General features: G+C 37.1%; 1 protein-coding gene across 1 annotated transcript; it reads left to right on the forward strand.

Moving 5' to 3' along the window:
• Positions 1–1,984: 1,984 nt before the first annotated feature.
• Positions 1,985–10,083, forward strand: LOC145728347 (sulfotransferase 1B1-like). Its single transcript, XM_081978487.1, has 4 exons — positions 1,985–2,472; positions 9,368–9,494; positions 9,547–9,641; positions 9,691–10,083. Exons 1-4 carry the CDS (start codon positions 2,311–2,313, stop codon positions 9,982–9,984), a joined length of 678 nt encoding a protein of 225 aa, XP_081834613.1. The 5' UTR covers positions 1,985–2,310; the 3' UTR covers positions 9,985–10,083.
• Positions 10,084–15,296: the final 5,213 nt, after the last annotated feature.

The raw sequence follows: 15,296 nt of genomic DNA on the forward strand, positions 1-15,296 counted from the left end.
TCTCTACTATATTAAGCTATTATATTGTAATCTGGTGAAGAAATAAAGGACTCGTTCCACCACCTTTATACACCCTATAGCATTTAAGATTAACATTAGTATATGTAGACTTTATGTATAAGTTTCGCTTTTAGTGTTCGGGGCGAACACTTTCTAGGGGAGGGGCATGTAACATAAAGATTACACTAGGCGCCGTTACCCTAAGTTGCCCCGGTCTCCCCCAGTACAATGTTTGTGTCAGCAATATTGGCGAATTGGGGTCATGATGTGGGTATAAATACTGCACCAAAAGCACGTACAGATTACCGAACTCTGGGGTCTTCCCCAGAGGGAAGTCACTGACTGATCTCTGGGATAGTCTGGGATTACCATCTGTGTAGCTTCTAGTGGAACAGTTGGTAACCAAGTGCAAGCACCCGGAAATCAGCCTGTCAAAGGAAATAGCACGGGCGAGCAGCATTAGTTGCCGTACCGACTTATCTCCCTTTGACAGTACCAACGCGTCTTATTCGGCGTGGTGAATGCCCTGGGACACTAGTCTAGGGTTCTATTCACCCCCGGTAAGCGTGCGCCCTCCGCGAAACCCTTCAGACGCTCCTCACATCATGATCCTCGCCTACTTGGCAATCTGGGGGTAAGACCTTTGTTGATTTGTCTTAAATAAAAACGGCTTACCTGTATACCTGTGGTTTTCTTCTTCTGAGCTACCCCTTAACGTGACAGTATTATTAAATATTCAGGATCAAGGGATCCTTTTCTCCAAGTGGGACCAAAAAACTATGTTTTTCCCAACAGTTATGCCAAAGAAGCCGAAGACATGTACAACTTTAACGTTCGATCCGATGATGTGTTTGTAATGACATTTCCCAGATCAGGTAACACCTTAATTTTAGTTTACCTACGACCTCAGTGTAAATAAGTAAGTTTTAAGATCGACCACAAACTATCGCTCTAATGCTGGGAAAAATTGATTTTGTTTACATTTCTTCCTTTATCAGAGTATATTAGACAGGAGATCATCGCGTAATGCATTGTTCATACAGTTTAAAGTAACTAACACTTCTTCTAGAATATTATCTCCAATAGCAAACACATCAAGTAATATTACTGAATATTTTCTCTTTCTTCTTAATAACTGTAATGTCACCATAAATAATTATTTTAAGAACAACGGTAATAATTATTTAAGTAACATGATTTGTGAATTTTACTTTATTATTTAGTACAAATATGTTGTCAATACGTTGAAAATATACATTTTTAATGAAAAGTTACTGTGAATTATATGAATTGCAAAAACAGGACTTTTCATTTGGTCGTAGGTAAAGTATAGTACGTCACACGTGCTGTAAGAAGCATTTTACGCACTCATGGAATTACACACTCGCCGCTACTTTTTCCATATCGTGCGTAAAATGCTTCTTACAGCACTAGTTAAGTAATATACTATTAAACTTATTTTCTAGTATCGTTTTTATTGTTGAAAGGTACAACGATGGTTCAAGAACTCCGCCAAAATTTCTTTATGGACAAGATTTCCTTTTTTTGAGTAAGTGTCTATTCAATAATTATATTAATGTATCGTATATTATGTTAACGTATATAAAAAATTATAATTCTACTTTTACATAACATAAATAATTGGTTTCATTTATAGTTTGTGTTATATGCAAATTGACGTTTTTAGATATTTTATGTTTTTTTTTCTGTTTTCGGAGATTGTGCACTATTTTTTCAATTATCTCTATCGACTAATTCTTACTAGAATCTCATTTTAATAAATTTATAATTCATCCATAACGATTGTCTTGGTTTATGGTGCACTATATGATAACCTGGTGAAAAGACAACAACAAGCAGTACAACCACATTTTTCTTGTAATTTCTACTTAATTTCTCATTTTTTTCTGTCTAAAATTTCAACTAACAACCCACCTGCAAGAAATTTATTTGACTGGTTTTCTATTGTAACCCCTTCATCTACAAATAGCATGACATAAACACTAATAATTGTAAAATGCTAATGTTCTCATTGTAGTTTTCTACAGAATCGTAGGAAAAATATTGTACCTAATAGGCGTGCCGGAAGTGTCTTTTCCGCACTCGATAGCGGACCAAGGCGGAAAACGTCTTTCCCGCCCTTCAACTGCAGTCTCGTGCGGGACCACTTACCGCACTTTTTAGCTAAATACCTATTAATGAACTGCTTCCATCGACGATACTTATAAATACTAGTTATTAACAGGAATTTTAGCATTTCTGGTGTGTTGTAGGCTAACCAGCAGAATTAATGAAAAAGTCAAAGCTGAAATGATGACGGAACTCATCAAACACGACCCACAAAAGCATCAATGGTGGGCAAATATGAAACCAGTGTGGAAGACTTCAGCAAGTATTGAAGGAAAGCGGTTTTTTAAAACTCATTTGCCATTTAGTTTGCTGCCCCCAGCTTTAACTAACGGACATTGTAAGGTAAATAGCTTAATTTTTTTAAACATTTTGTTAATAAGACTACTTAACACAAACAGAAATTTAACAAGAAATCGAACTAGATAAAATTTTACGACAAACGCATAAAGGATTTCAAAATTGGATTATCATTCACTGTTTTCCAAACACATCAACAAATGTGTAAAATTGTATTTTTAAAGTTGCCATGTAAGTCGAGACCGATGAAATTTTGAACAAAACATTATAAAAGACGCTTTTTGGCGTTGAATTTAAGGTCATATTTAGAAATCTAAATTGGATTCCATCTTATAGACGCCATCTTAGTTTTTGCATTTTTTCAAATCGCTTAAAAAATCCATGCCATCAAAGAGTGTTAAGGGAGTAGTTTTCCTAACAAGTGTGCGAAGTAGGTCTTGTACGCACGATGGTTTCCCTCAAATCCGCCCCACCTTACCACCCCTGACCTACGCCACCCAGACGTCCCGTCTCCCTGACAAAGGTAAGGATCCATCCCTACCCCAAGGAAGACAGTTCCCTGCAGGAGAGTGTGGAGGCCCCAAGAAAGCACCTCCTGATAGACGACCAGCGATGGCAGAATCCTAATAGGTGATATGTGAACTATTGTGAACAAAGGGGGCTATCACCAATTCCTAGTAGATGCAAATGTCTGTTTAGGCCACAGTGACCTGTTAGAACCGCAACCAGTGTTTTTAAGGCCCAGCGACTCCTTGATATCAACCTTTTGGGTGTCTGCACCCTTCCGCCTTTCTACACGTCTCTGTGGTAGCTTCAAACGCCCAGTCACATAGTGCGCTCGCTAGCTGTCTGCTGTTTAATCCTATGTGAGGTTCGGCAGTATTGGACTCTCAGAGGACCCGAGCAGGGCAAGTGCATCAGCCCGCTCGTTTCCCGCAAACCCCATATGTGCCGGAATCAACACTAGGTTTATCCGCTTCTGCTTCGCCACCATCCCGTATTGGGAGACTTTGAGACTTTCTCGAAAAATCACTGACCTACTATCCCAACTTTCCCTGGCTGGGATTTCTACCTTGAACTTCTTTCGAACCTAAGTCTTACCTCAGGTGCGATCACCTTTGACCCCAGGAATGGAATATCCCGATGCATGGCAGCCGCTATACTTGTATGTCCTTGACGCAGATGGTTGTCACGCCATTCATCCTCTGCAGCGCCGCAGCGGCCTCCCTGCGTATCCACAGAGGTAACTCAGGAAGGCCCAGAAGAACGTTTAATGCGAGACTCGGTGTCGTCCTCATTTTTTCCAGAGCCCGGCGCAAATGCCACATAGTGACAGTGGCCTTTTGTATGACTTTGTCTACGTGAGGTTTCCACGTGAGTTTACTGTATAAAGTTACGCCCAAGTACTTAACCTCTCCCACAAGTGTAAAAGAAGCAAATCCTTAATTTGCGTTCTCTTTGTAAAGAGCATGACCTCCGTTTTGCTAGGATTAACTGATAATCCGGCATCGGCGTACCATCTCTCTATTATCTTTCAAGCCATCTGCATTCTCTCACAGACAACGCCCAGGAATTTCCCTTTGACGAGAACTAGGCCGTCATCCGCGTAGGCTTGCGCGTAGAAGCTCTCTCAGTCTAGCCGCCCCAGGAGTTCGTCCATAACCAGACACCACAGGGGGAAAGGCAACTGCCCTGTGGACAGACCCCCCGTAACTCGATCTCCCCCCAGACAGGCTATCGCACTCCGGACCCAGTTTATAACTAAAACAGGTGCCTTTTTCGATTTGAGAGCGTTGCAGATATTGCTTGTTCTAGCCTTATCAAATGCCCCCTACACATCAAAGACCAATGTGACCTCCTTGTCTTGTAATCCCTGTTCAGATTTTTGCACCAGAGCATGGAGAGCCGTATCTGTCGACCTTCCTTTCCTGTATACATGCTGATTACTATGCAGCGGAGTCCTGATGAGGACTTCCTCTGTTAGGTACTATCATCCTTTCCAGCGTTTTCATGAGGAAGGACGTTAAACTGATAGGTCTGAATGATTTGGGCACGGTGTAGTCCCTTTTACCGAGTTTTGGTATAAAAACCACTTCATTCACTGGATTAATTATATAATTTAGTTATTGGCCTATTGGCGTTTAGTGTATAAGTAAGTTTTAGAAAGTTTTTAAACAAATGTACACAGAACAAAACACAGGACTTTTCAAATACATTAACAAATAATTTGAAATGATTATTAATGTTCTAGTTACAAAATTAATTTTGTAGGTAATCTAGTCCACAAACTCAGAGAGACGCCACGCTTATGCAATTACCAATGTTTTTCTGCCAGTTACATTGTTTATCTATGATCAGTTTTATTTTTACGACACCTGTATATTGCAGCAGGTTTCATTTAACCGCTTTCATGTACTATCCATAGGAAATGCTGTTATTCTGACATTTTTTGCCATAGTTTTGATAACTACAAATTGCAAAATTAAAAATGAATTTTATTCAATCTACGATCCAAATTTGAGAAAAATATCTAAAAATTGCAAAAAGTTAGTAAAAAAATACAACTTGGTTATAGCGTCGCCCCAGTATTGGTTTGTTCTATGTCCACTTTTTATAAAAAATCATGTTTTGGTATTTTTGAAAAGCTTAGAACTGGTTTGTTCTATCTCCATTAAGAAAATAAGATAATGTAGCAAGAAAATCGTAATAATATGTTCTATATCCGCAAAAAAAAAATCTTAGTTATTATTGGTTTGTCCTATGTGTGGATTGAAGAAAAAAAAGTCATCCCTTTAGCCTATGTCCTTTTATAACTATTAAACCTTAATATAATTTTATCCTATCTCCAACTTTAAAAATGTTTCTCGGAGATAGAACATATACACACTGAGCGACATCTAAAATATTTGTTCTATCTCCATTTCAACCAATAAGATTTTTTTATAGAGCCAATCTAGAATATATTCCATTTTTCAGCCAGTGTATGCATAAAACGACTTTGTATTAACGGTCATACGACTACATGCACGCTCGCGAGTAATAATTATTACACTATTTACTGTGTTTACAAAATGAGTGATAGTTCGTCACCACCTGAATTATCGCCTAACACTAGAGGGTAAGTGAAACTCTTAGTGAAATGCAATATTAATTATTAAAAGAAGGAATATAACGGTCGAAACTAATAGAACATAACCTCATTCGTGTTATAAAACGCTCACAATTTGAAACGACTTTAAACTATGAATTCAGGAACTTTTTTGATATTATGAATTATAGAATTCATTTATTTCATCTTATTGCTTTTATTAAATGGCTGAATTTGGGGCCTATAAAGGAGTATAAATACTTACCACTTTAATTATCGTATACATAATACAGGCTGTTTTTGAAATATACGTATACCTTTAACCGCCATATTTGCCTGCCCTACTTTAAGCTAAGCTTCTTTTGTTGTGGCTGTAATATTTTTTTTGAAAAAAATGACAGTGTTGTGACACATTTAGTTTTTAAGCTTGACTAAAGTACGGCGGTGCAAATAGAAGTAAGTAGCGTACCTATTTCAGAAATGAAAATAAAAATTATTTAGAAATATTATCATTCTGGAAACATTTTTACTTTAGCTTCTTTTACATTTTTATCTTACTAACTTCTTACGTACTTGTTTTACCAATATACATAGACTAAAAAATCATGCGGGTATTTTTCAAATAGTTGAAAATATTTTATTGCTTTTCAGATAAGACCTTTTTATATAGTACGATTATCATGAATAATCCAGATTTTTTAAGTAGCTTTATTTTTCTAGATTATTGAGCCTTCTGGATAGCAGTGAATCATCAGCAAATGACGAAGTCAGTTTCTCAAAATATCGAATAGAACAAGTTAAAAGAAATGTCTTCAAAAACTTCGATTCTTACCTCGATTCGAACAAACCTTCAACCAGCACAATTCAAGAACGGGCTGATAGTCTAATACAAAACGATATTAACATTGAAATTTTGGATATAGTTTGCGAGGATGGCGTTATTATAACCACCACTAATAAAGAAAATAACCTACAAGAATTAACCCCATTAGAAATCGCTGGGTCCAATCTCAATGACAGTAATATTGCCAACTACAATGAAAGCACTACCGTTGAAGTCCGCAAAAACCTTACAAGAAAAAGACAAAATTGCCCTGAAAAATGGGTACAAAATGTGAGAAAAAAGAAACGAGAGGCAGGACAGGAATATGTTGACATTAAGGGTAAAACTCATCCAATGAGGGCTGTGAAAACCGGATGCAAAAATACTATCTGTCGGTTTAAGTGTTCTATTAATATAAGTCCTGATCAAACAGAAAACATACATGAAGCTTTTTGGAGACTCTCAGATTCTAAAAAAGGTCATTTTTACAGTAAGTACGTGATTCAAAATTTGAAAGCGCGCAAACGTGGTGATACGGATAGAAAAATATTCTCTTTTGAATATTTTCTTGAAGGGAACGGTGGAAAAAAGAGAGTTTGCAAGGAGTTTTTTTTAGGTACTTTAAACATTAGCTCCCGAAGGATTTATTATCATTTCTCTAAAGTAAATAATGTATCCACGGGTCTTCCTAGATCGCCCCTAAAGGGTAAAAATACGAAAAAAGTTATTTCACCTGAAAGGAAAGAAGAAGTCCGTCAACATATATCCTCGTTTCCGTTAGTCGAATCACATTATTGCAGATCGACAACAAATAAACTATACCTAGAATCAAGCTTAAGTTTAGCTCAAATGTACCGATTGTATTGTTTAAACGTAGAAAACCCAGTAAAGTTTCATATATATTCCAAAATCTTTAACTCTGAATATAACTATGCATTCCATAAACCAAAAAAAGACATATGTGACAAATGCGCTGAATTTAAGTTAGATCACACTCCTTCCCCAGAAAGAAAAGTTCTTCAGGAAATTCATATAAAAAATAAAGATCTTGCTAAAACTGAAAGGGATCAAGATAGGAAAATTATGGACACTAAGACGGCTGTGATTACATTTGATTTAGAAAATGTATTCTCTTTACCAAAATCAAATGTATCCAGTCATTTTTACAAACAAAAACTTAACTGTTATAATTTAACTGGACATTGCAATATAAATAAGACAGTGTACTGCAGCGTATGGAACGAAGGAATGACTGGGAGAAGTGGCTTGGATCTAGCAAATGCTTTAATAAAAATTTTAACAGAAGCTGTAAAAGATATTCCTGAATTAACGCGAATCATTCTTTGGTCAGATAGTTGCGTACCCCAAAACAAAAATTCAATTATGTCCTTTGCCATACAGTCGTTTTTAAATTCTCCTGAAAACATATCCGTTAAGACAATTGAACAGAAATTTTGTGAGCCAGGGCACAGTTCCCTGCAGGAGGTAGATTCTGCTCATAGTGTAATTGAAAAACACGTAAGATATTTAGATATATAGCCCTTTGTCATTTATACGATGTCTTACTAAATTGCCTAAAGAAAAAATTAAATTCCGAATAATTCAAATGAATACATCAGCTTATAAAAACTTTAATCCCAAAGAGGCATATTCTGACTTCAAGTACGACGTAATTCCGTACACAAAGGTTAGACACATTTTATATGAAAAGAATAATATGTGTACAATCAAGTATAAGCTGTCTTTTGATGAAGGTTTTATTTCATCTTCCATACTCAATAATATTCCAAGAAAAACGCGAAAACGTAAATGTCGAAAAATTGATCTAGTTGAGTTTCCAAAAGTACCATGTTTAAAACTCAAAGGGTCCTTGTCTGAAGAAAAGAAAAAGTCTCTGTATTCAATGCTAAGTACCATGCCTTTAGAAGATAGGAACTACTACGAATCGACGGTTTTAAAAGGATATCATTGTAAAAAAAAATAATTCATGTTTCTTTTGGTTAATAAGTTTAGTATAGTTAGTATTATTTTTTACTCTTAATGTTCCTATAATAGGCTGTGTTATTACGTTATGTTTAGGTACATATGACATTCAAAGTGTTTGTTGTTCCATTTATAAGGCGTCAAGATTTTTATTTTAGTGCTTGTTCATGTTTTTATTTCAAACATTTTATTTTTACAGCTGATATTACAACTTTGTTCGTAACTTTAAGTAACCCACATTTAGTTTTAACTTCATTATGTATTTAAAAAAAAAGCCGTGACCATTATACTTTGATATTGATGTGTCAACTATTTTTGTTGATTTAAAAATTCCTATTAAAGCAATTACCGCTGAAATAATTATGTACGCTTATAATAAATACATCAATATTACATACATGTTATGGTGTTATCTCCACTTTGATAACTCTGTTTAATAAAGTTGTTCTATCTCCAAACAGTTTTTTACTTTTAGCCATTTAAATGTATATATATTATTTTATAACTTATATTTGCACTGTAAAATTTGAATATACTAAATAAACTACATCACTGCGCAAACTATCACTTTTTCAAAAACAGCTAGGCAGTCAATAACTCATTCAAAACATTGAACTGTTCATTTCTCCAATTGTTGAAAAATGGACATAGAACAAACCTATACTGGGGCGACGATAGGTGAATTCGATTTATACAGGGTGTTCCAGACTTTAGGTGACAGCAAATAAACAGGTTATTGGAAAAATATGGATTATTGTTGTCATCATGTTTCAGATTTTGACATTATTAGTAATGAAAGAATCAATCAAGTGCATCTATGTTTTGAAAAAAAAATAATCAAGTAAATGCATGTTCAAATTTAATTTAAGCTACCTTTGATATTAAGTTGAAAAAAATAATTTAAATTTTAAGGCAATTTTTAAAGACTGAAAGTAAAATTTGAAAAAAAATGTAATTTTTCAAAGCTTCAATTTTCAACTAATAAAATCAATATTTAATGGAATTTTAGGACTTTATGTTCAAGTGTTGATATTGATTTTTTTTAGGTGATCTATGTGGCTAGAAGTCCACTGGATGTAGCTGTGTCATGCTTCTATAATTCGTGTAGTTTACGTCTTCACTCTTATCAGAATGATTTTAGGACGTACTGGAATTACTTCATAAACGACATGGGTAAGTTTGGTTTAATTTTAAAAGTGGTTAGTACTAATCTTGATGATTTTAGTTGTTTGTACACCTTATTGGGAGCATGTTAAAGAAGCATGGAAGAAACGACACGACGACAATTTTCTGTTCCTCTTCTACGAGAATATCACTACGGTAATTACTCTAATGCATTGTGATGTTTATAATTAAAACTGATTCACAGAACATGAGTGAAGAACTGGAGAAAATCTCCGCCTTTCTGGGAAAGTCGTATACAAAAGACGAGCTGGACCAGTTGAAAAACCACTTAAACATCGAAAATTTCAGGAAAAATCCTTCGGTTAGTTTAGCTAATATGCGAGAAATATTCGAGCCTGGGAAACTTGAAGGACTTGTAAGAAGGGGTGTAATCGGAGGATATAAGAGTTATTTTGATGAAGAAATGCTGGAAGAAGCTCAGCGGTGGATTAGCGATAATTTGAGAGATACAGATTTAAGATTTCCTGTATTACTGTAGTACCTACTAAACATAGTTGGTCTATATTTAACAAAAGACTATGTCTATGTCTGTATTTTCAGTATACTGTATTTTAATAAAGAAGAATTGTTGAGAACACTTTTAGCGTCCTAAAATTACGGTTCGAAAAAAGCAACGCAGGCTTAGAAACGTCTTATTTTTATACAGGGTGCCACCAATTCGTGTCTAAGTATGGGGATCTCGAAAACGGTAAGAGATGTTGGTTAAATGGAGACAAAGTTTCCCAATTTGGAGTTCAATCTTATGCCGTTTTAACATTTAAAAAAATTTTACCCATTACTTCCGGAAATATCTGTTAAAATACGACATTTTGGAAAATAGTATATTATTAACCAAGAGTTAGTCAGAAGATTTCACAGAACAAGAAAATTCTGCAAAGACCATACACAAAATTTTCAGACATCAGTTATCATAGTTCACACGGTTTGGTTTTCTTTAACCTCAAAAGAACCTTGATGTAAGCACACCTCCGTACAGCACCCTCTGCCGGCCTCTGAATGATATACAACCTAGTTTATCTGTCTCTGTCAAGTCAAGTGTATTTCATATGTCATATGTCTTTATCGACATTGACATTATTATTTACCTAGGTCAATAAAATTTCCGTTTTTGTTGTGTTGTGCCAGACTAGAACTAGAACTGACTATTTTTGACCTAGGTCAACAATGACTATTAAGGTAGAGAAAACTAATTTTTCAAGTTACTAATCGGTCAATGTTTATCATGTTAGTAGTGAAAAAACGTTTTTATTTTATTGTAAGCTTATTTGCAGTAGAAAACAGGGATGTCAGGTTTTAGAGGGACAAAATTGCAGTGTCAGTAAATTTAAATTATCTCATCAAATTAGCTTAGTGCGCTGTACAGAAAAATATCATATTTGGTAAAAGTTAATGAGTTTACACCCTTAACTCAAACCGTTTTTGAGATATTAAGGCTTGGCAGCCCCTTGCCTTATAAACACGTCAGTATGGACAGTATGTAACGTGGAACCTTCGAGCAAAAAGAACAAGTATCAGGAGGTAGCAACCCCATTTGTGCATTAAGAGACCCGGGACGGAAGTCGCCATCTGTGTCCCCCACATTCACCTACTGCGCATATCAATGAAACTTCCGAAGTTAGTCGTAAAACAGTTTTGTTTATATGGTGGTATGTGAAGTTAGCTAAAAACCGTAAAGATTTGTTGTTTTTGTTTGTTTTGCTTTTCGGTTCGTTAAAGATTAATTTTTGCAAACTTAAATTAGTTGAATTATTATTGACGAGTGGATTTGTGAACAGTGGGCAACAGCAGATTTATTAACGTCACTGATTTTCTGACAGTTTACGGCGCCATACTGTCCCCCATTTTTGTTTCCCTCTTTGATTCAAATCAATCAATCAATCAAAAAAGTAGCTTTATTCTCGGAAACTTAAAGTAATTAACAAAGCCCTGAAAACACATACAAAAATAACAAAAAAAAAACATACATAATTATTACACTACACATACAATATGAATCACACATAATTACACGTTACAATTATTAAAATAAAAACAAAGCAAAAAGGCAGTTACCCTGTATAAGAGAGGAGAAACAGGATCAAAAACACAAACAGTGCTGTTTGGTCAATTTATGGCAGAACAAGGCGCATTAAGAACTGGAGTAGAATTCGTCCAGAGAATAGTACGCCCCGTCAAGCAAAAACCTCTCAGCCTCACGCCTAAATCCATGCGCAGATGGCTGGCCTCTCACGTGGAGAGGAAGGTTATTGAGAAGTCTCTTGCCACCGTAAATAAGCGACGACTTAATCTTCTCCGTGTGAGGAATGGGAAGCCTCAAAACGAATCTACTGCGAGTCACCGAGCCGGAGCCCTCGGACAACTGACCCCCAAACTTGCCACGGACAAGACAAATCGTCTCCAAGATGAAAATGCAGCACAAGGTGAGGATACCATGTTCAATGAAGAGGGGTCTACATGAGGCCCTGTATCCAACACGACACAAGCACCTTAATGCTCGCTTCTGCAGGAGAAACACAGAATTGAAGCGGCTTCGAGAAGAAACCCCCCAGAAAGCTATGCCGTAGCGGAGATGGCAGTCAATCAGTGCATAATATGCACTCCTAGCTACATGGTAGTCCAGATTGCCCTTCAATGCATGGCAAACCGACGCCAGTCTAGAGCACAGACCGTCCACATGCTCAGCGAATCGAAGCGAGTAGTCAATAATAAGACCAAAAAAACTTGTTTATTTCAGGGGCGCACAATGGCACAATGGACCCTCAACAAAAATCTCCTGCAATGAGCGTCCAAAATGTAGGATCTTTGATTATGAAGAGGTTCCCATCAATAGTTGCAGTCAATGAATCGGCGCTCTTGCCGCTCTAAAGAATGGTCGCGTCATCAGCGAAAACAGTGAATTGTCCGTTAATAGGGAGCGAAACAATATCATTGATGTATATCAAGAACAGAGCCCTGAGGGACACCCGAAGTTAACATTAACTCTCCAGAAACATGGCCCCCGATGAAGACCTCCTGGCTCCGGCCGGACAAGAAAGAGCGAAACCACAACAAAGAAGCGGCTCGGAAGCCATAAGCTTCAAGCTTCCAAAGCAAGATCTGGTGGTCTACGCAGTCAAACGCCTTCGACAAGTCGCAAAATACCGCGGCCGAAATATCGCCGGAGTTTATGCGACCATACAGATCCTGAAGAAAAGAAAAATAGCATCATTCGTGCCCATCGCTGGTCGGAAGCCAAACTGAGATGGGCTGAGAAGCTCATGACGCTCCAGAAACGACATCATCCGCCTCTGGACCAGCTTCTCCAGCACCTTAGACAGTGCCGGAAGCAGGGCAATCGGTCGATAGTTAGCCGGGCAGGAGCGGTCACCAGACTTGTAAAGAGGAATAACCTGAGCCCTCTTAAGACATGATGGGAAAACTGCCGCTGGAGCCCGAGGAAATGTCCCCAGCTGGGGCAGCCGCCACCCCGCAGTAAAATGAGTTGAACTCATGTGGCTGAATATCACTAGGTACAGCACGAGTAGACGATCTCCCTGTAAGATCACGAACGATATTCCAGGCTTATCTGGACCTATTGCTAGATTTGTACAGCCTAGATGAAAAGTATAATTGTTTTGCCAGGCGAATTGTGTTACGAAAGATACGATATTTATTAAAGTAGGCAATAAAGTCAACATTCGATAAAAAGTATTTACGAATATAATGGAGACATCTCATATTTTTAGAAGCGATCCTTAAACCCTTAGTGAACCATGGCGAGTCACTCCTGTTCTTTATCATTACCATAGGAAAGGAATGGAGGAGGACTTATTGAAGTTAAAGACCAATTTAGTATGAAAGGACTCGATAGGATCACACTGATCCAGAACGTCATGCCAGTCAGTGACACGACAAAGCTCAGAAAATCTCTGAAAGTTCCTCCTATTAAAAAGTCTTTCACGTCTAGAGGCTTTTCGAATCTTAGATGAAATGTTAAGAGAAAAGAAAAAAGAGTCCCAACATTACTACAAACATACTCCAGCATCGTGGCCGACCCCGCAGTGATCCGCGAGGGGCGGTCAGTGTGCACCTCCAGGTTGAAAGATTGCAACAGCCACAATTGTATTGCTCCTTACTGCTATATTTTTGTATTCATTGCGTGGAACTTATATGTATAAGTACTTATCTACTATCTTGGAATGACGGCGTGATATTGGAAAATTAGGACTGTATTGCTAGTTGCATATTTATGAGAGACAGTAGTTGCAAAGTATGTCGCCCACAAAAAAATCAACTTTGACCCCCCTAGCGGCAAAACGGTACAACTTAGCCTAGTCCAGTAAACGTCGCGTGATAGATGATTGGTTATGAGATGAGTTCAGTTGCTTTTAAAAGAGCCGGAGCGGATCTGATGCAGGGTCAGAGCCAAGTGACTTGGTGATAAAGGAGTAGAAGCAAACCCAGACGGTTTTCTGCCACCTGTCAAATTTTGAATTATGGCGTCGAATTTGAATTAGGTTATTACGATTTATTAATCAGAATACTTATTTGTCCATTAAAATTAATGAAAAAGGCTCTAATTCTGCAGTATTTCAAGAGTGTTTAGTTTGACTCCTCAGAAGAAGAAGACAACGCATTAGGAAAAATACAACTTATGTGGAAATTTCAGTAACTCTGTTCAGTGACTTCTGAGTGTTGACTTGACTGATTATTTTGGCGATTTTATCAGTTTCGTTTTCTCCTTTAAAATGAGTCCTCTAAGGTCATTTTGAAAGTTCCATAGGCCTTTAAATGCTATTGAGAACCTTTTAAAATGTCCAAAGGCCAAAAGATTCAGAGCCCTCTACATGTGTCTTAAACCCTCCCAGAGTTGTTTTAAACTGTCAGAGGCCTCTAGGACCATTTTTAATTTGTCAGAGATCTCTAAACGCTGTTGATAACCTTCTGAAAAGTGGCAGAGTCCTCTACAAATATCTTAAACCTTCCCATAATTGTTTTAAATTGCCAGAGAGGCTTCTAGGATAATTCTGAAAGTTCCATAGACCTCTAAATGCTTCTGAGAACCGTTTAAGAAACGCCAGAGGCAAGTGTTTTAAACCTTCCTACAACTGTCTTAATTTTCCAGAGACCTCTAGGATCATTTTGAAGCTGTCAGATACCTCTACATGCTACTGAGAAACTTTTAAAAAGTGCCAGACTCTTCTACAAGTTGTTCACAAAAAGGGTGCAAGTTTTGCTTGCTTGAATCCAGGATTGGTGGTCTTGGTCAGGTGGTCGATGTACTGTCGTTGCTGCGGATTTGCCTAAGCACAATTTGTTTCAATTCACTGGCAAATACTATGAATAGGAGGACGGACTGGCTATGGGGAGTTGCCTGTCGCCTTTCCTGACTGACATATTTATGAATTATATAGAGGACAACTTAATACTAACAAACAGAAATAGGGAAATTCACTTTTGGTGTCGATATTTGGACGACTGTCTTGCAATTCTAGACACGGCGCCGATATTCTGCTTGAGGAGATGCCATAACATTACCTTAAAAGTTCAGAAGAACAACAAGCTAAATTTTCTAGATTTCACTATAAGCAATCTAAATAATAAATTCGAGTTTGGCATATTCAGCCATTTCAGACTGATCATATACCCCAGGATTCTAACCATCATCCTCAACATAAGATGACCTCATTTTGATGTTATGTTCATAGACTCCTTGAAGTGCCAGTGTCGAGTGATAATTTTAAGCTGGAACTGAACACAATAAAACAAATTGCACTCAACAATGGTTACAACCCTGATATAATTGACAAA

This window comes from Ips typographus, linkage group LG4 (genome assembly GCF_016097725.1).
Source record: "Ips typographus isolate SLU linkage group LG4, UJ_Ityp_2.0, whole genome shotgun sequence".
NCBI lineage: Eukaryota > Metazoa > Arthropoda > Insecta > Coleoptera > Curculionidae > Ips > Ips typographus.